This window comes from Lynx canadensis, chromosome B2 (assembly GCF_007474595.2).
Source record: "Lynx canadensis isolate LIC74 chromosome B2, mLynCan4.pri.v2, whole genome shotgun sequence".
NCBI classification, from domain to species: domain Eukaryota; kingdom Metazoa; phylum Chordata; class Mammalia; order Carnivora; family Felidae; genus Lynx; species Lynx canadensis.
This window is the reverse complement of record NC_044307.1, coordinates 132,644,005-132,670,922: the sequence shown is the minus strand read 5'-3', so window position 1 is coordinate 132,670,922 and position 26,918 is coordinate 132,644,005. Positions and strand designations below refer to the sequence as shown.

The 26,918-nt window shown below is 39.6% G+C and overlaps 1 protein-coding gene across 1 annotated transcript in view; it reads right to left on the bottom strand.

Moving 5' to 3' along the window:
* GRM1 (glutamate metabotropic receptor 1) overlaps window positions 1-26,918 on the bottom strand; it is a 114,050-nt gene that overhangs the window by 61,394 nt on the left and 25,738 nt on the right. The window contains exons 3-4 of the mRNA XM_030317120.1: window positions 8,482-8,728; window positions 2,966-3,134 (exon numbers count right to left, since the gene is read on the bottom strand). Of these exons, the coding sequence (XP_030172980.1) occupies window positions 2,966-3,134; window positions 8,482-8,728 (416 nt within the window). The remainder of the gene's footprint in view (window positions 1-2,965; window positions 3,135-8,481; window positions 8,729-26,918) is intronic.

Here is a 26,918-nt window from a genome sequence, read left to right as displayed (position 1 = left end):
TTGCATCCTGGGCCTGGTGGGTGGCAAATTGGTGGTGTGAGAATATAAGTGCGATCATTTGGTAAATGGGATTCAGATTTCATTTGTTTGCATACCTCCCATGGTGCTTATGGGTAACAAACAAACATTCCACACCGCCCCCCCACCTCCACTCCAGGTGCCATTGAGAACAGGCATATTTTCTTCCTGCAGGGTACACAATATTTCTAAAATTAGACCCCAAGAGATTTGCATTTATAGCGAGTGCTCTGTAATGGCTCCACGATGATTTCTGGGATCTCCTTCAATAACAAACACTGCATGGGCGTAATGCAAACGTGAAGCCAGAAATACTTTAGTATCTGGGCATAGAGATGTATGACAGCCTTTCCTGTGAACCTGGGGAGGAAAGGCCTTTCTTCTGAAAGGTACAAATGGGAATCCACATGGTACGCGAGCCCCCATTCATGGCCTACCAGTAACCACAGTAACAGCAGGGAATTGTGGAAGGGGGCTGGAGTTCAGGGAATCTTTGGAATGATTTGTTTTCTCTTGCCACGGTTTGTTTGTTTGATTGTTTTTCTTATACTCTGAAAAACACCAACTTTGTAGTTCCATAACGTTTTACAGTTCTTGTTTGCAGCATAGACAATGTTCCCACCCAAGCTGGAAAGGCCTGAGTCACACATGTGATACCCCTTGATTCACATTGTCCCCGCAGTATGACCTCTGTCTCAGATGTCCCATTTTCCCCACCATCCAGAAAGGATGACAAAATTAGAGTCCAGTGGTCTGGCATCTCATAGCAACAATTAGGAAGCTTTGGGCCTCTGGAGTTTAAACCATCAGACAGCCTTATATGGAAGAATTCTATTGGGACAAGAATCAGAAATGGGATTCCTGGCGAGCAGCCTTGCTGACCTACAGCCTGTACACATTGGATTGGCTGCAACCATGCTTACACTGCTGAAATACTTCTGCCCAGAGTGCAAACTCATGGTATCTTCGAGCTTCCTGAATGCCCCACACTACTCCTGCCTTACAGGACTCCTTGCCCAAATCTTCCCACCATTCAAGGACTAACTCTCGGCTTGGTGGGATGCCTCCAGCACCTTCTCACAGAGCCAAGAAGGAGTCCATTCTGATCAGTTAGTTGGCATGGCAATTATTAAGTACTTTTAATATCACATCTGGGGGCACCTGGGTGGCTCAGTCGGTTGAGCATCCGACTTAGGCTCAGGTCATGACCTCATGGTTCATGGGTTCGAGCCCCGCATAGGGCTCTGTGCTGACAGCTCCGAGCTTGGAGCCTGCTTCAGCGTCTGTCTCCCCCCCCCTCTCTCTCTCTCTCTGCCCCTCCCCCACTCGCACTCTCTCTCTCTCTCTCTCTCTCTCTCTGTCTCTCAAAAATAAATAAATATTAAAAAATTTTAATATCACATCTGCATAGAAGGAACAAGATACTTAAGACTAGGGTGAATAAAACTAATGTTAACATTGTGTGTCAACTATATTCTGATTAAAAAAATCATAAAATGCAATCAATCAGACAAACCAACTAGGGTAAATTATCTCAGAAGTTTGTTTCTTCCTCAAAGTGGTTGGGATCCCTGAGAGTTGGAGTCCATCAGGACAGCTCTTCAAAAGATGTTACAGCTTGGGGCACCTGGGTGGCTCAGTTGGTTAAGCATCCAACTTTTGATTTTGGCTCAAGTCATGATCTTGCAGTTTGTGAATTCAAGCCCCATGTCAGGTTCTGCTCTGACAGTGACAGTGTGGAGACTGCTTGGGATTTTCTCTATCCCTGTCTTTCTGTCCCTCCCCCACGTGCACTCTCTCTCTTTCTCTCTCTCTCTCTTGCTCTTTCTCAAAATAAATAAATAAACTTAAAAAAAAAAAAAAAGATGTTACAACTTCCAAATCCTCTGCTTTCACTGACCAGTAGAGGCTGGGCTTTTCCAGTTTCTGCACCAGCACTTCCACACATGACTACACTCTTGCTCCAAGATCCCTCAGTGTACTACTCAGGGCTTCTTCCTACAGGGGTGGTTCCCCAGCTCCTGAGAATGAGAATGGCAGGTGGCGTGGTGGCATGGCCAGACTGCCAGTGCCTCACCCGGTACCGCCTCCAGCCCAGCTGTGCTGTGTGACATTTATGTGACAGTCTGTCTGCTCCCAGAGATGAATCACAGAAAATTAGAGAGGGGAAAGACCTACCAGGTCATTTCACCCATACTCTTGCCAGTTGGCGATCACTTCCCTACACTCCATTTCCTAGTGCATCATCCAGTGTGGTTTTAAATAGCATGAGATACAGAGAAGCGCTGTTTCCATGCCTTCCTCACTGAGAATCCTCTCTAGCACGTCCAGCCAAATGTTCGATATTTGATGTTTATTTACTCTACTGTTATGCATACAGCAATATCGTGGTTCCTCACTTGCCCCAGGCTGATAAAAAAGCTTCTAAGAATAACTAGGAAGTGGGGACTCTCTCCTGGCTAGAAAATGTCAGTTTCAGGAAAATCAAAGAACGTGGCGATGAAAAGAGAAATGATAAGCAGCTTCTGCGTTAGCTCCTTGCAGCTTCTTTTATGTTAATTACGTGCTTATTTAGTATTGTTCAGCTTCTGCTCTCTTTAACAATAGCTAGAACTATGACTAAGCGGTACATTGGTTTTGGTGTCCACATTTACTTCTGTTTCAATTTTTATATTCAAGTATTTGTCCCTTCCCTTTCTAGATTAAATTGAAGGGTCAGGCTCATCTTTGCGATTCAAAGGACTATTCTCCAATATTCGAATGGTTTGCCTATTTCATTTCCTAATCTTCCTTTGTTTTTCCAATTTTAGCTAAACACAAGAACAAAAACAGTAAGCCTGGTATATCCCTTCTGGACAGGCTTGTCTAAGAAAAATGTCTGTTTTTCTTTCTGTAGTCCATGCAGGAGGCCTCATTCTGTCTAAGAAAGCGTTTGTGGTCAGCTTACCTTAATTTGACCCTTTAAGCAAGGTTCACTGCACACAGACCGCACCATTCCACTCTTGTTCATTTGGATTTTGTAATCATCGATGTTCAACACGCCTTCGTGCCAGGTTCCGACATGTACATAGTCATAGCGATTAGCTTCGGTGTACTGCAGGTTCATGATATCATACCTACAGGGAAAACAACACATGTGCCTTGGACAATATGGACATGATCTAGAAAACAAAGAAATTTGGTAAACAGATGTCATAGAGAGAAGGGAGATAAAAAAGCTAGAATTATCTCACGGCCTAACGCTTGTCAATATTTTCGTTTGTTTCTAATGTTTCTCCCAATTTTCCAAAATGTGTGTTTCATTCTTTAGTCTCTGTGTATTGTCCATATTTGCTAAAGAATGTATTACTCCTGCACTTTTCTCTCTGCTTATTCTATTCAAAACTAATCCTATGTGTGTTGAATTGATTATCATCTCCTTCAAATCATTATTCACTGTTATTCTTTGAACAAGTCGTGATTCTTGAGAACATTGATTTCTTTTCTTCTCTTTTTTAATTGTCTAATGTCCATTTATTTTTGAGAGAGAGAGAGAGACAGAGTGCAAGTGGGGTAGGGGCAGAGAGAGAGGGAGACACAGTATCCGAAGCAGGCTCCAGGCTCCGAGCTGTCAGCACAGAGCCCCACACAGGGCTCAAACTCACAAACCGCGAGATCATGACCTGAGCTGAAATCAGACGCTTGACTGACTGAGCCACCCAGGCACCCCAATTTCTTTTTTTTAATGTTTATTTATTTCTTTTGAGAGAGTGTGCATGCAAGTCAGGGGGAGGCAGAATGAGAGAGGAGGAGAGAGAATCCCAAGCAGGCTCCATGCTGTCAGCACAGAGCCTGATGTGGGGCTTCATCTCAAACCATGAGATCACAACCTGAGCAGAGATCAAGAGTCAGACGTCCAACTGACAGAGCCATCCAGGCGCCCGGAGACTATTAATCTCTTAACTTGATTACTGTCATTCTAATGTTCTTTTTCACATTCGGTTGCCATTTTCATTACACTGGATCAAAAGAAGTGAGTTTTACCAAGTCTGGAACCTATTTTAGGTGCTAATAAAGCAAGAAATCTGAGAAACAGCAGCTTTAATTAACAAGGATGTTGGGGATTTAGCATCTTGAGCACTGACATTTAAACTGGTCTCTTCGCTGATTAGGACAAACATTTCTGACTCCAAATAATCGGTGTCAGTTACTTCAGTTATTTCAAATGCTGCAATGGTACACTATGGCAACATCTACATTTAGAAACTCACACTGCAGCCAGAGGGTGCTTTGGGGGCCAGACCTCATCATTTTCCAGCATGGGCAATGGAGAACATTCTCCAATGCGATGAAAAGAGCACAGGACTTGGCATTAGAATGCATAAGCTAGAATCTCTTTTCTAACATTTTAACAGTAGATTATACTACTTAGGAATTTCACTAACCGCTTAAAGGCTCACAGGGTTCTTGTGGGGATTTATTGACATAAGGCATGTGAAAAAAACTATTTTACAACTGGGACAAATGCATACGTAAGCCAATATCACTATATCATTCATATTTGTATTACTATGAATGCCCTAAAATACTCTAGTTATTTCCATTACTGTACGAATACTGGAGAACATTTTTATACTTGCACAGCTATTTCTCTCTCAGTCTTTGCAAATTCTCTGGCCTTCTTCAATCTTCTCTCCATGTTGCTCTTTACTCCGAGTAAACTATAACTCATTTGGCAGTTTCCCAAAAATGTATGTCTGACTCTCCCTTTCTGGTTTTGCAAAGTGGAATTCTCTTTGCTGTAATACCTACGCAGAGTTCCCACCATGCTGCCCTAGAATAGAGAGGGATGGTCTCTTGCTCTTTGTGCTGGACCTGAGGAAATAGATGGCAATTAACTAATATGCATTCCTCTTCCTCATCTTCCAACCCCCCACACCCTTACCTAATCCATTCTGGAATTCTTTCTCTCTAAACCCTATGCAGACTCAGAGTCCCAGTCCAGCACTCTCAGGAAGCTATTGTCAACCTCAGTTGGCTTCCAAAACCTATTTGCTATAAATGTCTTAGTTCTTTATCTAGACAACTACTATCCTTTGTTGGCTTTCCTGCCTGTTCTTAACGTGCAAACACATTCTGCCACCCACAGGGTGGCTAGTGACTTCTCCACATCCAAATTCTGGCAATTTCTCCAAAGGGAAAGGGGACTCTGGGAGAGTGAAAGAAGTTTTTCCTCATTTTCCAGAAGAGACCTTACCACGTGAGAAAGGAAAATGGCGCGCCTGGAGCATAGCATTCATCTCTTTGTTGTTCAGATTTTTGGCTAATAAATAAAAGTTCTGATTCTTCTTGTTGCTGAGCCATACCCACATGTTCTTCTTAGTGGCTCTCTGAGTGACACCCAAGTGGGTATTGATTGTGGGCTACTGGTCCCTATTCACCTTGCTGATCAATGATGCTAATATATACCTCCAAAATGTTTCCATTTTAAACTCATTATGCTTATAGAACCTGCTGTGAATGTTTGGTGAATAATTTCCATTTTTATTTCCCTTAATTTTTATGTTTTACCCCATATTGTTATTGACTTTCCATACATACTTTCAGCGAAGGCTTTGGTGCAGTGCCAGCTTTAGAGTATCTTTTTCCTATAGATCAGTTTCCTAAGACTTATTTCAACATTTGCTCTTCAAAAGGAGAGATCAATTCACACTTCATTAGCATTTAGAAACTGAAAAATTTGTAATATTTTGGTATGAAAACACATTTTCAAAAAGTCACAAAAGCTGGAGGAAAAAAAATACTGAAAGATACCAAGGGAAAAACATGAGATACTAAATAGAGCCTTCTCCTGTGCTATGTGTGTTAATGAACACCGCTCTTTTCTCTTGACCCTAGAGTCTCTTCTCAGCATGTTGGCATTTATTTGGAATATCCATATGCTGTAAATTACAATTTTATAGCACCCTCTCAATGCACTCAGTTTATGTTGCATGTTGATTAAAATAATTACAAGAGGGACCAAAAGCATGAATGGTGGTATGAGAGGGGATAGAAGCAGAGGGAGGTGGTTGAGACCAAAACTGAACACAGAATAAGATGACCAGTTTCAAGCATGAGGAAATGATCCTGGAAAGGGACCCAGAGGAAAGCTCATGATTTAAATATGTAATTGCACAGAGGAAAAACCAGCTAAAAGTGTGTGCCTATATTTTGGATAACTTACAAATAAAGAGATCGGGAGGAAACTCATATGTATGGAGTGTCTAAAATGCATCTAGAGGGGTGCCTGGGTGGCTCAGTCAGGTAAGCATCCAACTCTTGGTTTCAGCTTAGGTCATAATCTCATGTTCATGAGCTCGAGTGATGTACCTGGCTCTGCGCTGGCTGTGTGGAGCTTGCTTGGGATTCTCTGTCTCTCTCTCTCTCTCTTTCTCTCTCTGCCCTTCTCCCACTTACTCTCTTTTTCTCAAAACAAACAAACAAACTTAAAAAAAATTCATCTGGCCTTGTACTAGGCACATTGTATATATCTTCTTATAGAATCATGAAGGAAGGTTTCCATACCAAATCTGACAGTTTACAGATCCCAGTTTCCAGTAGAACCCAGGATTACAACCAGGCGCTTAAAGGGGAGAGTGGTCAGTGCTCTGAATCCCAGGTCCACTTGTTCCCTTTGGTACAGTTTCCTAAGGTGCCCAGCACCTGGAAGTTTTCCACATTCCCAGGCCCTAAATCATTCCATCCACCCCACTCACGTTTTGATATAAATCTCCTCCTACCTAACTGCAGCCTGGAAGGAATCTGATAAATCCATCATTGTAATTGCTGACAATTACTTATATCACTTATCCTTCCCAGGGCTGTTGGATTTTCACAGGGAGAATCCCCACAAGGCACTCTCTGAACACAGAACTTTAAGCTTACATGATAGGAAGAGATATGTCAAGAATTATTTAGGGTCAGATAGTCTCTTACGGTACCTCTGAAATGACATTAAGAAGGCTGCCAGCAACTTTGCCCAATTTTAGGATTAGCTAAAAGTCAGGGCGATATGGCAGAAAGATTATAGGCCTCAGATCCAGACGGCACTGCCTCTACCAGCTACTCTCTACATGAATTTAGGTGAGTTTTTTAGTTTCTCTGACACTCAGTTTCTCATCTGTAAAAGAGGATAATGATATGCCTATAGCAATGAGGATTAAATGATTTGATGTTCCATTTTAGCACAACATATGCTTTCCTAAAATTTCTCATTCTGTAAAATCATATACTGAAAGATAACAGGGCTTATGAGAGAGAGAGACAGAGAAGAAAAAAAAAAAAAAAAAAAACAAGATTGTGGGCATACTGCATAGCAGCCAAGCTGAGGGCCTTTTTCTTTCCTGCTGCAGACTTTAATCTTCCCCTGTGATTCTGATTATCCCTTGCCTAGAAAAAAACATTCATGTGAACGAACATCAGTTTGTTTGTATGCCTGGAAAACTGCACTTTAAACTGACATCATTCCCTACCAATCATATGTGAACTAACTGATGTTATAAAAGCAGCTGTTGCAGAACAGCGTATAAAATGATATGGGGGAAAATATACATATTAGTTAGGTTTAATTTTTCTTTGCTTCTTGATTCTTTGGAAGCCATAAAGTTTCGATACCAGAAAGAAAATTCTTTTTTCTTGTTTTGTTTCAAGAGACATATTAGCAGGAATATAAGTTAGCCTGAGAAGAGGGGATACATGAGGAGGATTTGGTACTCTTCAAATATTAAGCTCTTATTAAAATATTACACAACCAGGGGCGCCTGGGTTGTTCAGTCAATTAAGAGTCTGACTCTTGATCTCAGCTCAGGTATTGATCTCATGGTTTGTGGGATCGAGCCCCACATCAGGCTTTGTGCCGACAGCGTGGAAACTGCTTGGGGTTCTCTCTCTCTCTCTCTCTCTCTCTCTCTCTCTCTCTTTCTCTCTCTCTTTCTCTCTCTCTCTCTCTCTCTCTCTTTCTCTCTCTCTTTCTCTCTCTCTCTCCCCCTCTATCACTCTGTCCCTCCTCTGCTCACTTTCTCCCTCTCTCTAAAAATAAATAAGTAAGCCTTTAAAAAAGCATATTACACAACCAGCATGGCCTTCCAACCGATCAATCAGAGAGATGCTGGTCTGGTGTTAGCACTGCCAGAGAGGGTCCTGCCACCCAGGTGTCATCTTTCCAGTTTCCTGGGCTTGTACACATCCTGAGGGAAGGGCTGGGGTGATAGCTGGGTAGGGGGGATCCACTGGAAGAATACAGGATTGTGGGTTTACCAGTAAGTTTTCAATGTTTTATGACATAACGTCCAACTGAGATTAGCCCTATCTTCTTATCTATTAAGTCATATCTATTCTCCTGACACCTGGAAACCATGGAAACAAAGGGCCCAGAGTTGCCATCTGTCTACTTGGAGAGGGTCCCACGGTTATCTGAACCCAATACAGAACAGATGGCTTTACCTTCCAGGAGCATCCCCTTTCTCATCAAACCACACTTCCTCTCCAGACACACCAATGAATGTGGACTTGATGAGGAAGTCCAGGAGTTTGCTACCGTCGATGGGCTTCATGGCATCACAGAGGCCCACGTGGCCCGGGCAGAGGGCATGGTGCATGTTCTGTAACCCGTGAGCCATGGCGTAGATGGCGTTGATGACAAACCCCATCTTACTGTCCTGGACGTAGTTTTCTTCTAAGCTTTCATTGCCTGCAACACAAAAACAGACTGCTACCAAGGTTGCAATAATGAGGTCTCAGAACACATGTTTTATTCTCAAATGCTTTTCAGGGCTCTCAGAGGAAGGAAAAGCCAAGTCCACTTGTACAAGCCTTGTACTTGTGACTAGCACTAATTCTAGCTGCAAATAGCTTATTCAATTTTATTTTCTGAATTCAATAATGGTTTTATAACATATGACACAAACTCCATACAGGTGAAAATAAAGAACTTTCAAATATTGCAAGGAAATCCTTCAGGAGCAATGAAAATAACTCTTATTCTCTCTTGGCTCACAGAAACTTATATTAAAAGTCTCCCTAGATCACGGTACATTTTTAATATCCTCTATGACAATGCACAATCTATAATAACTCAGTTTGTGCATTACCTAAGCCCTGATATTTTCTTTTGATGATTCGACTAATTTTTTTATATCTAGGGCCACAAAAATCCAGAGTAAGAACTAGATAGTATAAATCTCTCCTTATATATAGTTGACAGTATAGAAATATTTGAATCAGATTTGCTGATTATTGGAAACCGAGGTAAATTGTTTCTTGATGGAAAAGTCATACTAGACACTTACTTTTAACAGTTAACATTTACCAGTGAATTTCAAAAACCCTGCAATCATTTTCACCTGTGTCAAAAGTGATCTAAAGTTCCCCAATTGCCAAACGAGTTTCACAAGAACAGTATCGACTTAGATATGAGCTCCATATCAGAAGTGTAAATTTGAGGACTTATGTATGGATGAGAAATTCAGAAACCAACTGGATTTGTTGAAAAAAAAAAAACAGGTTTGTAAAACAAAATCGATTTGAAACACATCACTGGCATAATTGAGAGATGGTGTATTTAGTTCCAGAAACTTGCTTTTGTCTACGGTGGGCTTTTCCTCCCCTCCCCCCACCCAGACTGATCGTTTCTGGGGGGTGGGAGGCCTATGGTGTTCCAGGTGCCAGAAGGTGGGAAAGGTGGTGAGTTTAGCTATTGATGGGACTGAGAACACCACAAGGCCCCTTGCACCCCAACCAGATGACCTCTTTGTTCCAGCCTAGATAGGCCACTGGACACTAAAGTTCCAGCCCGAGAGCAGCAGAGAAGTTAAAGAAGGTTGGAGTGCTTATAAGAGAAGGTAAAGAGTCTTGATACTGATGTTGAGCTTGAGATGAAATAAGACATTTCTAAAAGTTATTTTTAAAAGCTTAACTGTTGGGTGGACCAGTTGGTTGAGCGTCTGACTCTTGATTTCGGCTCAGGTCATGATCCCAGGTCATGAATCCAGCCCTGTGTCAGGCTCCATGCTGAGCATAGAGCCTGCTTAGGATCTTCTCTCTCTCCCTCTCTCTCTCTCTCTTTCTCTCTCCCCCACCCCCACCCCTCTCTACTCTCTCTTTCTCTCAAAAATAAATAAATAAACTTTAAAAAAAAGCTTAACTACTTAGATATAGTTGAAAATGTGAAAAAGATACAGGACTTGTACCTACCCTAAGCATAAGATACAAAATACGGGGGGCCAGGTGGAAGAGGGGAAACATTCAATTTTACCTCATCTTCCAATGTTGCTTAATAGGAAATTATTAAAAATGTGATTTATTAAAGTAATATTTTCTCATTTGAAAGGATATTTTCTGAGAGGAAATAAGGAGTATGACAGGCAGAAAGTGCTTTGAAATCAAACTACACAGAACAACTATAGAAAGTTATGTACAGCAGAAAGCAAACATCCTTGCAAAAACTGCTAAGTCATTAAAACAGGGTGACTTATGTCTGTCACCCAGAACCCTTGGCTCTTACCGTCAATTTCCTTTCCTTCTCTTTTATATTAGGGTATAAAGGAGATAAATTAATGTCATCTATCTGGTGAGATTTATTTATTTATTTATTTATTTATTTATTTATATGTTTATTTTTGGTAGAGAGAGACAGAGTGTGAGTGGGGGAGAGGCAGAGAGAGAAGGAGACACAGAATCCAAAGTAGGCTCCAGGCTCTGAGCTGTCTGCACAGAGCCTGACATGGGGCTTGAACTCACAAACCATGAGATCACAATCTGAGCCAAAGTTGGATGCTTAACCTACTGAGCCACCTAGGTGTCTCTGTCTGGTGAGTTTTAAACAAGGCTTTAAACACTGTTTGAAACTTCCAAGTGCTAGAGCTATATGTTAAAGCTACTAGAATTAGATATGTTACCAGGAAGTAAAGAAAGAAAGAAAAAAAAAAAAACAGACAAAAACTGAGAGGCAAAATTAACCTTCACTGCAGCAGCCACTTAAAGGGTCCTAGTTAATACTAAAACCACCTGCTTCAAGTGGCAGTTATTGAAGTCAACCCAGGAGCAAAGTACAGAAAAATATGAGAATAAACCCCTGGTGTTCTTCATGGAAAATTCTCTTATCAGGGGCAAGCCTTATGACCACTGAGTTTGTTGTTTTTGTTTGGTAACTGCCATTAAAGATTTATTATATATTTTTTAAATTATGTCAGTGTCCCTAGTACAAATTTTTTAAGCCATGGTTTGTCTAGTGGACATGTTATATCTAAGCATTGAGGCTGTAACTGTTCCTGGATTTCTTGAAAATCAGTAGTTTCCTTTTGAACCTTATTTAGGGTGATCATATAAGTTATTGCCCAAACTGGGTCACTTTTGAGAGTGAAGCAATATTATTCTGGAAGCACCGGTGCAAACAAGACAGACTGGTCAAACGGCGACACATTTCTTAAGCCACGCTAGCCTCTAACTGTAGCTATTTACTGTAATATATATATTACATATATAAAATACATGTATATATACATACACATATAATAAAAAATCAGTAGACTATTGTCAATTTTAACTAATTTTAAATTTATCTAATGTTAATGGGAAATATACACCTTAATACTAGCTGCTATTTATTGGATTGTTTATAAATGCTCAGATAACGAGTTCATGATAATCCCGCCAAATAGACATTAATCTCACCATTTACAAGTGAGGAAAGAGCAGAGGTGTCCAAATGCCCTCCTGATCCTTGTTCTTTCTGTTACACTCTGTGGCAATGTGGTTGCAGATATAGAAATCTACAGAAAGGGCACTTTTCTGGTGGCTGAGGAGAGGGCATCTGCTGTGCACCAGTATCATTGTCAAGCTGGTTTGAGGCTTCTTCCTAGGATCCTTCTAGATGTGCACAGCTGTCTCTCTGACTAGAAGTCCTGACACATAATCTTCTAATGGCAATCTATAACGAAGAAGCCCATCCTGGTAATATTTATCATACAGAGAGCCGGGAGGCTAGTAGGCACATGTTTTCAGGAAATGTTTGTAATTCACACTCCTTTCCAAAATAAACACCAAGAGCTTGTGTGTTTTGTGTGAATCTGAAGCAAGCGCATGCACTTCCCTACCCTGAAAGTCCACTGGCTCTGTCTGCACATGAAGGAGGTACCACCATCAGGAAGAACTCTCTCTCTAGCTACTACCCAGCTCAGTATGAACTAGCATTTGGGAAGGTGCAACATTAGAGTCCGAAAATTGGCCTTTACAGGACCATTTTCTTTGCCATAGCAACTGTCTCAGGTAATGTTGCAAGGATCTATCACTGAACAAACAGAATATGTCACAGGTTTTCCCGTTTCCCCCAAATCCTATATTTTCACGACCAGTGAATAGAAAATCCAAACTAATAATATTGTCACTTGGTGGGAAGGTGAAAACACGGTGGTTCCCTGGGGTTTAGTCCCTTTTCATAACACTAATCTCAGAGTTTTTAGTGAGAAGGGGATTTTATGATTCATTTTTTCTGCTGTGTGCTAACTGTTACAGACCACTAGGGTATCATTAAATCATTACCTTTTCTAATATGCTAAATGGAAGAAAATAATTGTAGTTGCCTGTGTTTATTTACCTTCAAAAGAATACCTGTCTAACTACTTGAGTGGATTGTGCAAATAGCTGTCTTGATTCTAAGCAGTAATCTTGTTCCTATTGCTACAGTGCAATAAGGGCGACAAATTGCTTCCTGAGTGAGGCAGCACACAGGGCCTCCACGGGGGTAGCAAATGACTGTGTAGCTTTGGAAAACACGGTGGTCGGGACAAGGGTTGGCGATTCTGTCTGCTGCCACGTAGGATGGCTACTCTGTAGAGCGGTGTAGCAGAAAGAACTCTGCACCAGGCACATGAGCACCTGGAACCCACAGGCGGTTCTGCTAGAACACATTAACAGTACATTTCCCACAAGCCATGGAACTTAGATAAGGGTCTAGACCTCCTTGGGTCTCGGTTTTCCAATTTAAAAAAAAAAATGCTGCAAGTGTGTCAGATTATCTTTCGAAGATCCCTTGCCCGTCTGAAGTTTCTATGCTTTGCTTTTCCAATTCTACATTTACTGGTACTTGGCAAAGCCATTCGCATAACTTATCTTTTGTTACTCTTTACACAATTATATGAGATAAGTTTATTATCACTGGTTTACACAGGAACACGAAAGTTAAGTCACAGTTGGGGAGAAATGTCTCTCTTCCCCTTCAGTTAATGCTTCTGTTGAAGAAACTCCCTATTAAGTATCACCTCGGATTTTTGACTCACTACTGGGAAGAGAAGAGTGATTCATTTTATTGATGTACTGAGAACAAGAAACTGGGCATGCTCAACTCCTCCCTTTGCTCTCTCCCTTGGAGCCAATGACATGACAGTACTCAAACATTCTGGTTAGTCACAGGCCTTGGGAAGATGTGGCTTGTCATTGTGCAGTCCTGCTAGTTGGATAGACGGGTTAATTGCTCTAGTTCCAGGATCAAGTAGTGACAAGTCTATCTTGGTCACATATCTAATCTATGCCCCTAATCCAGTTGGTTTTCTGTTCTTCAGTTAGTTTTTTTTGTTGTTGTTGTTAAATTAAAAAGAAAAAAATTGATTGAGGTATGTATAACTCACATATGGTAAACCACAGAAATCTTTACTGATCAATAAATGTTTACAGAAGTCCATACCCATGTAACTGCTGCCCAGATCATGACTTAGAGCATATTTAGAAGGCTTTCATTTATTTAGAGTTTCCTAAATTCATCCCAGCAACGTTTTGCAATTTTTCAGTAGGCGGAACCTAGGTATTTCGTTTTTATTATACTGCAATGATCGGTATATTTGAAAGTTTTTTTGAAGTTATTTATTGCCAGTGTGTAAGAACACTCTTGGTGGTTGCATTTTGGTCTTGTATCCTTCAAGCTTGCCAAATTAATTTATTAATTCTAATTTTTAATAAAGTTTTTGAGTTTTCTAGTTATACAGTCACATTATTAATAAAACATATTTTATCCTCATCTGTTTTGCTCCTGAGTCTACTTCTTAGTCGACTCAAATCTGGAAAGAAATACATTGTTCAACAGAAATCCCAGGGGTCCCAAACTTAAGGTCACATAGCTAGTTAAGTACAGAGACAGTGGCCTCCAGAGCTGGACCTGGTCCCTGCCCAATGGCACTATGCGTGCAAGTATCAGCTTTATCTAACTGCTGGAGAAGTCCCATGACAGACGAGACATTTGTTAGCAAAAACAATCAGCTTGATTTTTTTTTCTGAGTTTTTAAATTTTTTTTTTAATGTTTATTTATTCTTGAGAGAGAGAGACAGAGACAAAGCGTGAGCAGGGGAGGAGCAGAGCAAGAGAAGGACCCAGAATCCGAAGCAGGCTCCAGGCTCTGAGCTGTCAGCACAGAGCCTGACGCAGGGCCTGAACTCACGAACTGGGAGATCATGACCTGAGCCGAAGGCGGAAGCTCAACCGACTGAACCACACATGCGCCCCACCAAAGTGAGACTCTTAACTGACTGAGGTACCCAGGTGCCCCTTCTGAGTTTTTAATAATACTGTCTCAGATTGAATGCCCAAAGTGAAAAGATAAAGAAAATAGATCGAGAGAATGTTGAGCTCCAATAGAGTACTTTTGTTGTGGCTGTTCTATTTCATTAGAACCCCACCACTATGCATAAATCTAGTCATGTTGCCTTTTCAAATATAGACCCTCAGCATTAACTTCAAATTAAAAAGAAAGTATTCTTCTATATCATCACAAAACAAGGAAGCATTTTGGGAAACAGTGGTAAACATAACTTTCCTGGAGAAAATATATTTCTGATTTCTTGGTATTTGTAGCTCTGCATTGCCTCTCTATCCGAAAGCATTATATACTCAATACATGATTGGATAAAATCTCAATTCAGATCAAAATAGAAAGGGCTGTGTTGTTGTATACTGATAACATATCAAACAAAGAAAAGAAAATTCATATTCCTTTAAATGACCCAAATGTTAGATTAATTGAAGGAAGATTAATCAGGTCACTTTAAAAATAATGACCTCAAAGGACTAACGTGCCCTCAATTTTTCTTGGAGACCTGAGCTGCTAAATTTTCTTTATGCTTTTCCAGAGAGCACTGGTGATGAGATTCACAACTGTCCAGGCTTGTTCATGCTCATGTCTAGGATCTGTGAATTTTTGTTTCCTCTGACTCTATATTTTCCACTTTTCCCTAAAAAGTTTTGTCTGCTCACATCACAGAAAAAATATTTTCTGCTCAGTTTATTAAAATGTAAATTAACTCCTATGTAGGATGGAAGAGAAGAAAGGAAGCTTCGTTTAATCGAGCATATGTTATTATCACTGTTATTAGTTGAATTTCTATTGCTTAAAACCCCCTGGTTTTAACATATGTGAGCAGTACAGACATTTTTCTAAATACACCATCACAATCTATTGTTAAGAAAGAAACCCTCCTCTTACGTGACACGTGAACTGTAGGCTCCCTGCAAATTAATGATAATATATAGCAAGCCTTCAATTCCCCCAAAACACAATTGCATTTTAGCTAGTTCTTATTTCAAATAATTGTGGTATATATGAAAAACAAATGAGGACAATTGCTGCTGTGTTTAAGTGATGCTGAGGACCAGTCAGTAACATTTAGTTGGACCACAGGGATAGTTCAGAGAAAATGAGGGCAGCTTGCCATGTGGCTTTGCCTTTGTTATTGATCTGGCAAAAAACACTGTCGTGGAGTTAGAAACCACTCCCCCTGGAGTAACTAATCTTTGCAGGTCTGCAGTACGCATTTGGCCGGTAATCAGAGAGATAAAGTATGTTACAGAAGGTGGCTGCTTTAACCACCGTGGGAAGTTAGAGTGTGGTTAAAATTCATCAGGAACCAACTCTCTTCTCAGCAATCTGCTGGGTCAGAATCCTTGCCTATTCCTCTCGGCCTCTATCAAACTTGAAGAAGGCATATCTATGTTCATAGCACCACTTCTACTTTTTTATGGGTGATGGGAAACATGCTTTCTTTTACATATGTAAGGGAGTTCCATGATCTAATGGTATTCTGGCCTGTTTTGAGTTCCTTTCAATGGTCTGTCCTTTTAAAGTACCTCTAACTTTGTGTTGCAGTGTTTGGATTCAACTAATATGTTAGGGTGGATTTTGCAGAAATACAAGAGCTGTTTGTGAATATTCCACTGACCTCTGACTTATTTAATTAGGGTCTAACATAGCGTTTTCTGTTAGCCAATATTGAGTCTTATTTATTATAAAAACAAAACCATAAAATTGTATGACATTAGCATTTTAATTCTACTTTTATAATTGACTTCTTATTAATATAATACAGTATCTATAAATGGACAAAATACCATACATAAAAATGTATACTTTGGGACATATTAAAGAATTTCATATTCTTCAGCCTTTTCCTTGAAATTCATATCCCAAGTGGATAAGTTGGGAGCCTGGAATAGAAGCCTATCATGTTCTAAACAGACTCTGGGGTATAAATATAGGTCATAAGGCTTATTACCCTACCTGTACCACCTAAGAATGAAATATACTATGGATTTTAATCCAGGGTTCACCTTCCCAGGTCACTATTACTGGATATTTTATGTTGATATTTTAAGTAGACAACAGTCTGTGTAGATAACAACACTATCTGTCCCAAAGTTGCAATTATTGGGATTTCTTGAGTGGCATATTGCTTTTTATGTAGTGTCTCCCAAGAGCATTTCTTAAAAGAATTGAGTTTGGAATTCCTAAGGCCCCAGTAAGAACTCATGGCTAGTGAGACTTTAGTCAATATGTGTCACAGAAATTAGAAGAGCAGTTTCTAAGATTAATGTTGTCGAGAGCACATAGGAAAAGAATTCTTAGCAGAGTCTGTTACTAAAACCAATACAGGGTACAGACTTTATGCAAATCTTCTTGGATGTCAACTGCTCTGCTCGGGTTATGAAGGGCATATTTATAGAAACAAGAATGCCAAATATAGATTCTATAAGAAGGACCTCCTTGAGAGGCCGCAGGGCTGATCTGAATCTATTAAAATTATATTCAGAAATGGAATATAAAGACTATACTCACTGGCCAAATTGTTTCTCATGGAGCATAAGTTAACAATTCTGAAATAGCTGTACATGTACCAAGGTTGAACAAATAAACAAGTGTATGGCAGAAGCCAATTTTATCACAGTTGGAGTCAGAGGTTATAGATAAGCCTCTGTATAAATAAACCATGTGGTACCAGAATCATACTGAAGGCATCAGGATGAATTTAAGTTTAGCTTAATATAGATGTTGATAAGTTTATATAGAAAAAATTATACATATATATTTAAGTGTGGACTGGTGTACATATATTTCCCAGCTCAGTGGGCTGAAACATTAAGACCCCAATAACAACAAGATACCCAGTGCTTGGTTTCTAATACCAGATCTTGGTTTCTAATACCATTCTCTAATAAAAGGAATCAGGACTCTTTTGGAGAAATAAACAATTGTAGGGCTGGGGCAGGAAATATACAAGATGAGCCTAGAGCATATTGTAGTACCGTAAAGTAAGGAAGTACTTAAAAAACAAAACAAGACATATATATGTCAGAGGGATACTAGAGCCAACTGAAAGACCACCCAAATGTCTTTCCCAGAGCTAAACCATTTAAGCAACAAAATAAATAATATAGTATTGAATTATAACCCAAAGTATAAAATATACTCAGAAGTCTGTGCCCTGGGCTTCTGGGTGACTTAGTCGGTTGAGCCTCTGACTTCAGCTCAGGTCAAGATCTCGTAGTTGAGTTCAGGCCCTGCATTGGGCTCTATGCTGACAGCTCAGAGCCTGGAGCCTGCTTCAGATTCTGTCTCCCTCTCTTTCTGCCCCTCCCCACTTGTGTTCTCTCTCTCTCTCTCTCTCTCCCTCTCTTTCAAAAATAAATAAACATTAAAAAAAGGAGTCCATGCTCATATACATAAATTATTAAATTTAAAAAAATAAATGGGGGAGAAGAATTCTAAAAAAATTATACCCTTCCCTCAAGAAGGTGGAGAATAATTTCACATATTTTAAGTGTGGTATACACTTAATGAATTGGTTTCAAAGAGTACAGCATTAAAAGGGGTATAAAAAGAGAGACGTGGTAAACACTTCCTTAACCAGATGATCAATGTTAACATCATTGGTAATAAATTGATAGATAGAGTGTAATCTTTTTTTTTAATATTTATTTTTGAGAGAGAAAGACAGAGTGGGGGGGTGGGGCGGGCAGAGAGGAAGGGAGACACAGAATCTGAAGCAGTCTGTAGACTCTGATATGTTAGCACAGAGCCTGACACGGGGGTCAAACACATGAACCGTGAGATCATGACCTGAGCCAAAGTTGGATGCTTAACCAACTGAGTCACCCAGGCGCCCCCCACCCCTGCGTAAGGTTTACTTCTTATTATGTTGTATGAAGAAAGACACATCACCTCTGTGGTCTTCCTCCCCAAACTCATAATTCCAGTCTGACTATGAGAAATACATCAACCAAACTCAGCTTTAGGAACACTCTACAAAATACCTGACTAGAACTAAAAACTGTCAAGGTCATCGAAAACAAGAGATCTTCAATAATTGTCACAACTGAGAGGAGTCTAAGGAGACAAGATAAAAGAATATAATGTTATATCCTGGATGTGATGTTGGAGCAAAAAAAGAAAACTGGTGAAATATGAAAAAATACGGAGTTTAGTTAATAATACTGTGCCAATGTTGGCTCATTAATTTTGGCAAAAGTAACATAGCACTATGAAATTTCACAACAGTAGAAACTGAATGTAGTGTGTATAAGAACTCCCTGATATAAATTCTCAACTTTTCTTTAAAACTTTTCTAAACTACAAATTTTATTTGTTTTTAAAAATGTGCAAGAATTAGCACCAAACCTGATCTGGCACCAGATACAAAGAGATAACATGATCAAATGCTTGCTATGTGACAGGAACTTAATCAGGTGCTCTCTATATATTATCTTATCCATCTCACAATGACTTATGAAATTGGTGATATTACTATGTCCAGCTTACTAACAGAAAATCCAGGCACTGGTGGGTCGAATGACTTGTCCAAGATCATACAGCTGGATAATGGTGGTGACTGGCCTGACACTCAACTGGTATGATTCCAGAGTTCTTGCTCTTAAGTGTTAGGTTTCTCTGTCTCTCGCTTCGATGTAATCCAAGAGGGATACTGTACTCAGCAGGCTCATGGAAAGTTGTGGCATTGCCACCACATTGATAAATGTTTGTGTGTGCAAAATAAAATTTGCCCTTGACTGTAGATTATGTAATCTATAGAGAACTTCCACATATTTCATCACACGGTGAGGTCACCATGATTTATTTCACATGGAACATGTTGATATAGAGGCAGAATGTTTTGCAAGGCCCTTTCATATAGATGTTCCATACATTTACTACATAAAGTTAAAGACAACAGACAAAAATTGTTTGATAAGAAACACACCACTAAAAATCAATATTCTAGATTCTATGACCTTCAGACTGACCTAGTCACAAGAAACTATTAACTAATTTCCCAAGGTTTTATCTGAGTTCCCAGACTACTCCAGGGTCAATCCTTCTGGACACAATTGTTGTCCATGCACTTAGCTGGCAGTGTACTTAGCCATAGAGGTTAACTTAAAAATCTAATTAAACAAGTGGCTCTTGAAGCAGGCATATCATCTTGGTTGGTAACAGTTTGGAAGTCACAGGATAAGAACAAACTTAGAGGAAGCTCTACTGTACCGTAACAAACTCTCTCAAGCAGCATGCATGCTCTGTGCCTGTAGTTAACCTAGACTGCTAACCTAGACTACTGGGGTCAGGTGTTTGCAAACTGACCTTGCTCAAGCTTATCAAAACACACTCATCAAAAATGCATTGGAGGAACATATGGAATGTAGCACTGCTGGGCCAGTATTTCTGTTGACTGTGGGACTTTTTTAGTGCTTTATGGGAATTTTGCTTTCTAGGATGCCAGGTGCTACACCATTTTTGGATGATGCCTCAATCATGGGATTCAGTTCTACTGAAGTAATTGGGCAACATATCAAGATTTTTCCCTCATGGCTTCTAGTTATTCTTAGATAAGGGTATATTAAACAAACACAAATGTGGTCAAGATGATTCTTTGTCTATACTTATTCCTTGCTCATTTTTGTACCCAAAGTGGACTTTTTCTTGTGTAACAAAGCCAATTATTTTCAATTAGGACTTGGAATTTAGATGAGGTATATGTGCCTCACCACCCCTTAATGAATCTATTTGATTCTCAAAACCATATAAAAAAGTGTCCAAATCTAGAGACAAGGAGGAGCACACTAACCACTAAGGTTAAAAATTGAGATAGCAGAAATAATGGACAGCATTGGTCATTACCAAGGCTAGATTGAAGTAATGAGCAATGGATACCTTAACCTCATCTTAAAGGTAGGAGAAGTCTAGGCTGAAATACTAGATTTATAGCGAAGCTCATGTAATTTGACAATAATCCAGGATTTAGGTGTAAAATTGAGCAATAGTAGAACTCTTTCTCACTGTGTGTATTTGTGTGTGTGTGTGTGTGTGTGTGCATGCACGCACACATATTCCCTTGTATGTTCTTGCACATGCATTGGGTTAAATAGCTACATGAGTGCATTCAAAGTATTGTACTTTTTTGAGGCCTGATATTCTGCAATATTCTTCAAATGAACTCAGGATAAAAAGAGGAAGCCTCCTTTTCCTTAACCCAAGGCACACTGTGTTGTCACAGTACTCTGGGTGAGATTAAAAATATGGCATTAGTCCCCCTTTGCTGATTTCTTTCATAGCTAGAAACAAAAAGGCAGAAGTGGAGATTAATTCCATCCTTAACAAGGGATAAGAAAGCCAATGTAGGGATTATTTTGGTGAGAAATGAGCACTGGAACCAAGGCTTATACATTCACCCTGTATATGCTCAGAAATATTTGGGAAGGATAAACCAGGGAAGAGATTGATCAGCATGACACTGCCACATTGATCAAATATGACAGCTGCTTCTAGTGGTGAGGTCAACAGGAAACCCATTAAAAGCATCTCTCTAAGAACATTTGGCATTGATTTTTCAGTTGTGCCCCCTGAAAGATCTCAAAACTATAAAGTGAAGGCAGCAGTGATTTCTCTTTCCTATGCAACTGCTGAATCAGAATCACCAGGTATATCTACAACTGCTCATGTAGACTGGAACAGCATAAAAATGTATTTTTTTCAAGTTAGATTAGACCAGGAGAAAAAGCTTGTTTTGTGTACAAGGGATATTGTGGTTTATTGGTGAATTTCCATTGCCCCTGGCTTCCTTGATTGTGATGAAGTCACAGATCAGTTTGTATGCAAAGAGTAAGGATAGCTGGGGGCCATTGTGCTGCCAGAAATCCATCCACCACAACACATCTCCTATTTCTACTGTCAACTGCAAAGATTCATATTGTCAGAACAAACTCCATCTACAATGGAAGCACACCTTGCTTGTTTCCATGCAGTAATAAGAGTTATTTGGATAATTGTCTTCTACCTTATCTCTCTATTTCTCATAGTGAATGACTGACAGCTCAGGAGTAGGATCATGGTCCAACTGAGGCTTGATTATTATTGATGGTGACTAGAATACATTTGAGAACATTCAAAATGAAACTTGATGTGATGACTATAAACTATTACTTGAGATTATTGAATAAAAACTAACATAAATATAATAGGAATGAAGTGTTTATTTAATACATTAGTCAAATTAGGAGCTCTGAATATCTGTAAAAATAATATAAGAAGCTGTGTATAAATGAATGTTGGGAAGTTTAGGCAATTATTTCAGTCTGAAGCAGTAAGTGAGAAAGTTCTTCAAATCTCTTAAAAGATAGAACCATGGGGCGCCTGGGTGGCGCAGTCGGTTAAGCGTCCGACTTCAGCCAGGTCACGATCTCGCGGTCCGTGAGTTCGAGCCCCGCGTCAGGCTCTGGGCTGATGGCTTGGAGCCTGGAGCCTGTTTCCGATTCTGTGTCTCCCTCTCTCTCTGCCCCTCCCCCGTTCATGCTCTGTCTCTCTCTGTCCCAAAAATAAATAAAAAACGTTGAAAAAAAAAAATTAAAAAAAAAAAAAGATAGAACCAAAATTATGTTCCATTTTAAGCTTGTGAACTGACTGTTGTTGGAAATGAATTGTTTAAGGCTCATATCCATTCGATTGTCTGAGCGGATGAAGATGTCAGTACGTGGAATAATAGGAATTTTTAATATCTTTTAAAATAAAATTTTCATGGTAATGCAAGATTATGTATTCATTTAACCAAATAAGAATTTAATACTGTGGTGACTGCATTCTCATTTTGAAAATCACTCAGCCATCCATGGTGCACATTCCATATGTTGAATTCTGTGCTGCTTGTATATTTTAAAGAGTCAAATTGTGCGGACCCAACTCTAAGGACAAGGATTTAATCAATCACCGTAAAATTCCAGGGAGGCTTCATGCAGGAGGTTGCACATAAGACTGCCATTAAGCAGGTGTAAGAGTTAAAAAAGGAGAAAAAGGAAGGGGCTTCCTGCATAGCAATATTGACAGAGGTATAAATACACAGTGTGGAGGAAACACTAAAAACCTAAGCCTTTATTAACATGGCTAATAAAGATACCAATAATACTAGTTGTTATTTATTGAACTTTAAATAGCTAGTCAGAGAGTTTTAGATGAAGCAATAAGGCAAAGAAGTTCCAACGGGCTTTCAGTACTGAAGTCTCAGGCTTCTTTCTGGAACTATCACTCCTGTTTTAAAACTTATCTGCTAGACGGTTGTCCAGCTCTTGTGACTATTTAAACATGCACAAGCCCATGAGTCTTATTCTAACTCAGTGACACACATGAGGGTCCTGAGAAAGATAGATGAGCTAAGCAGGCAAACAAAACAAAGTTAATATTTTCCTCTAGTTAGTTGAGTCTTGGACTTCAAATCGAATTCAGAATTACACAGCCTGGGCTAAGCCACATAAAAGCCTTGTTAAATCTGAGCTTATTAGACCCAAGTCATTTCAACCCTACTCCATCTTTTCCGTGTCCATTCAACCCAAATTTTCCTGTTCTCCAAACCTCCAAACTTTGACTTGGATTATATCACCATTGAAAAAGTCAACTTACACCATACCTGACAGAGCCCAGTAAAATGAGGCCACTTTCTTCCATAGTAAACATGTACCAGCAATTGGATAAAGAAATTTTGGTGCACCTAGACAAAGGTATATTATTCAGTGGTGAAAGAAAATAACTATTAATACATGAAGAGACATGGAAGTCACTTAAATTACTAAGTGAAGGAAGATTATATAAAAAGGCTACATACTATGTGATTCCAATTAAGTGGTACTGACTAAGTGACATTCCAGAAAAGGCAAAACCATGGGATCAGTAAAAAGGTCAGTAGTTGCCAGGGGCTGAGGTGGATGGGGTGGGATGAATAAACAGAGCATAGAGAATTTTCAGGGCAGTAAAAACACTCCATATGATACTATAATGGAGGATATGGGTCATTGTACATTTGTCCAAACCCATAGAATATACAACACCAAGAGTGAGTTATAACGTAAACTACAGACTTTGGATCATAATAACAGGTCAGTGTAGGTTCATAAATCATAACAAATGTACCACTCCGCTGGTGGCGGGTGTTGATACTAAGAGAGGCTCTGCCTTGATTAACTAATTTTGCTGTGAATCTGAAACTGTTTAACATATATATATATATATATATATATATATATATATATAAACATTTATCTGCTGTGGTTATGAATATGGAAAGTTTTATTTTCCTATTTGTACACACATATTTGTTTCATTGTATATTTGATTATTTTCTTCTTACAAATCTTTTGCAATAAAATTGCTCACTCAGGTTGTTTCTTTAGACTCTTGATGCATAGTGAAAAAAATAGCTCTTCAAAAAAAACTTGGGGTGCCTGGGTGGCCCAGTTGGCTAAGCATCCAATTCTTGATTTCAGCTCAGGTCATGGTCTCACGGTTTGTGGGTTCAAGCCCCGATTCGGGCTGTGCTCTGACAGTACGGAGCCTATTTGGAATCCTCTCTCTCCCTCTTACTCAACCCTTCCCCGGCTTGTTCTCTCGCTCTCTCAAAAATAAATAAATAAACTTATAAAAAGTTTTTAAAAAGCTCTACTGTTTATTCTGCCACCAGCTGCATATTTGAATGTGAATTTTACCATATCCTGACCAACAGTACATATTACCATTTTGTAAAGTATTTGCCACTTTGATAGATGTAAATTATACTTTTAGTTTACTTTGGTTACTACAATAAACCTTTCTCTTTATTGTGAATTTTGTTTTCCTGTCAGTTGCCTCATTATTTTTAAATTAAATAATGATATTTAGTATAGTATGTTTAAACAATCATAATTGTTTCACTCTTGTGAGTGTTGTTGTAAATAAATAAAAAAATATAAGTCTGATTTACCAATCACTATGCTCTATCTTTAGAACATGAATTTCTTGGCAGGAAGGTTTTTGGAAGCAGTGCTTTCTGAATTTCTGCCATAGCACACAGACCCCAAGTTCTGTGAAAAGTCCAACTCATGTGCAGGCAGTAATTCCAGGATCTGGGAAGCTAGCTTAATATCTCTGTCTTTGACTTTCCACATTTAGTTTAGCTCCTTTATTTACTTTGTCATATGAACCTTTTAGCAATATCTCTACCAAGAGAAGTTATTTTATTGAAGTGTTCAATTTCATTATTAGTTTGCCATATAATGGAGTGTACAATAACATTTGATGGCTTCTTATGATTTTACAACCTTTTGTAAATTCTTATTAGAGGAGGAAACATGGCAGAAGGCAACAGGCATAGCAAAGTAAAAGTATTCCTAGCTTTTCTAATACCCAGGCAGAACCTGGGAAATGAGAGACTTGGAGAGGGCAAGACCGGGAAGAGGGTTGTCACATTCTGCTGCAGAAGGCTAGTTTGGAGGCAGAAAGCTGTACACAAGGAGTATTGCCTGGGTTGCTATATCACACATCTCTGGAAGGTATTCTCAGAGAATGCAATGATAATGGCACCCTTAGAGTTCTGAAATGTCAAAGTTCTTCCTGGAACTAGGGAGAGGGTTAGCTAAATAAATTAAGCAGGAAAGGGAGAATGCATGTTGGGATTGTGGAATTAAAAAGTCATGGAAGAGCCATGTACACATCTGAAAACTAACAGTGGCCAGGGATGGTACCCTGTTTATTGATTGATTGATTGATTGATTGATTTTTTGAGAGAGATCATGAGAGCATGAACAGGGGAGGGGCAAAGGAAGAGGGAGAGAGAGAATCTTAAGCAGGCTCTATGACCAGTGTGGAGCCCAACACAGGGCTCAATCCCACACCCATGAGATCATGACTTGATATGAAATGAAGAGTGAGAAGCTTAACTGACTGAGCCACCCAGGCACCCCAAGATGGTACTGTTTTAATGGATAGGCTCCAGGGAAGGCTCCAGGGCAGAACAAGTTTTTAAGGAACTATGGTCAAGGAACTTCTAGGGAAGGTACTCAAACACAGAAATACGGAGAGTTAAGTATTGGATTGGGCAAATGATAAAGCTGGGAATTCAAGACTAGGGGGAGTAAAGGTGATTATTGTTGAGTTGAGAGATGTAGCAGATACTGTTGGTGCCAGACCTAGATCACATTTCCCAGCCAGAATACTCATAGCCCTGATATGCTGATATCACCCTCCAGCTATCTCCCTCTATGAAGAATTACTCTCAAAGAACTTGGAAATGCCTCATCAGGAAGGCCACACTCCCCACCACTTCCTCTGCCCACTAGAAGAACTCAGCCAAATGACTGACTGACTCTAAAGTTCAAAAACTGCCCTCCCCCTTGTTAATTCTGTGGTCAATCTGTATTCCAGGGCATACTTATGGCATCAAACTGAAACTTCTCTCCAGCTGGGAAATTGATAGCTTATCCCCCAGCCCTATCCTGATTCCAGCCTTTTCCTTCTCTTGAGAATACAACTGAATAAATCATTAGCAAAAGAATCTCTGCTTCATGCTTTGCCTCTCAGGAACTCAAACTAGTTAGGATAGGTGGCTTGGAATCCACTAGACCATAGTTAATAAACCCAAGATTCTAAAAATCTTTCCAACTTTTCCATTCCACATCAGGATTGATTATGAGGCACTTTTCTCAACTACTATCAGCTTTGGACTGATATGCAGATTCCTGGCTTTCATCATAGATCCACTAAAAAGAGCACCTCCATTGTGAGGCCCAAAGCATGCTGGGAGAATCTCATGCACTTTAAGAGTAAAGAGTAATAGTGATGTTCCAGGGCTTAGAGGAAGAGGTTTGTTGATAGAAATCAGGTCGGTGGGCAAATGAAGAGAAGTGGGCTGCAGGAGCTAGGCACCAGCTGAAGCAGAAGTTGAGGGTTGAATACACAGCTAACACAATGTAATGCAAATAAGAGGAAACTCAGTAGTGAAAACAACTTTCCCAGAGAGGGATTCAGAGCCTGGAAGTATCTACTAGAGAATTATGTGTCCTTTATTAGTTTTCTGTCACTTTCTTGACCCTTAGGGATCCCCCTTATAAAATGGAGATAATGAGGCCTTCTACTTAACAACTTATACGCATGTCGTGGAGATAGACCCAAACAAGGTTCTAGGTGCTTTAAACCAGTTGAAAGAAGGGATATTACATAAACACGAGTTTTAACACCATTAAGACCTTCTTGGATGAGTTTTAAAACCACAGCCAAGTTTTGAAGCCTTACAATATTCATGAAGCTATAACAAAGTTCAAGAGGCATCAGATT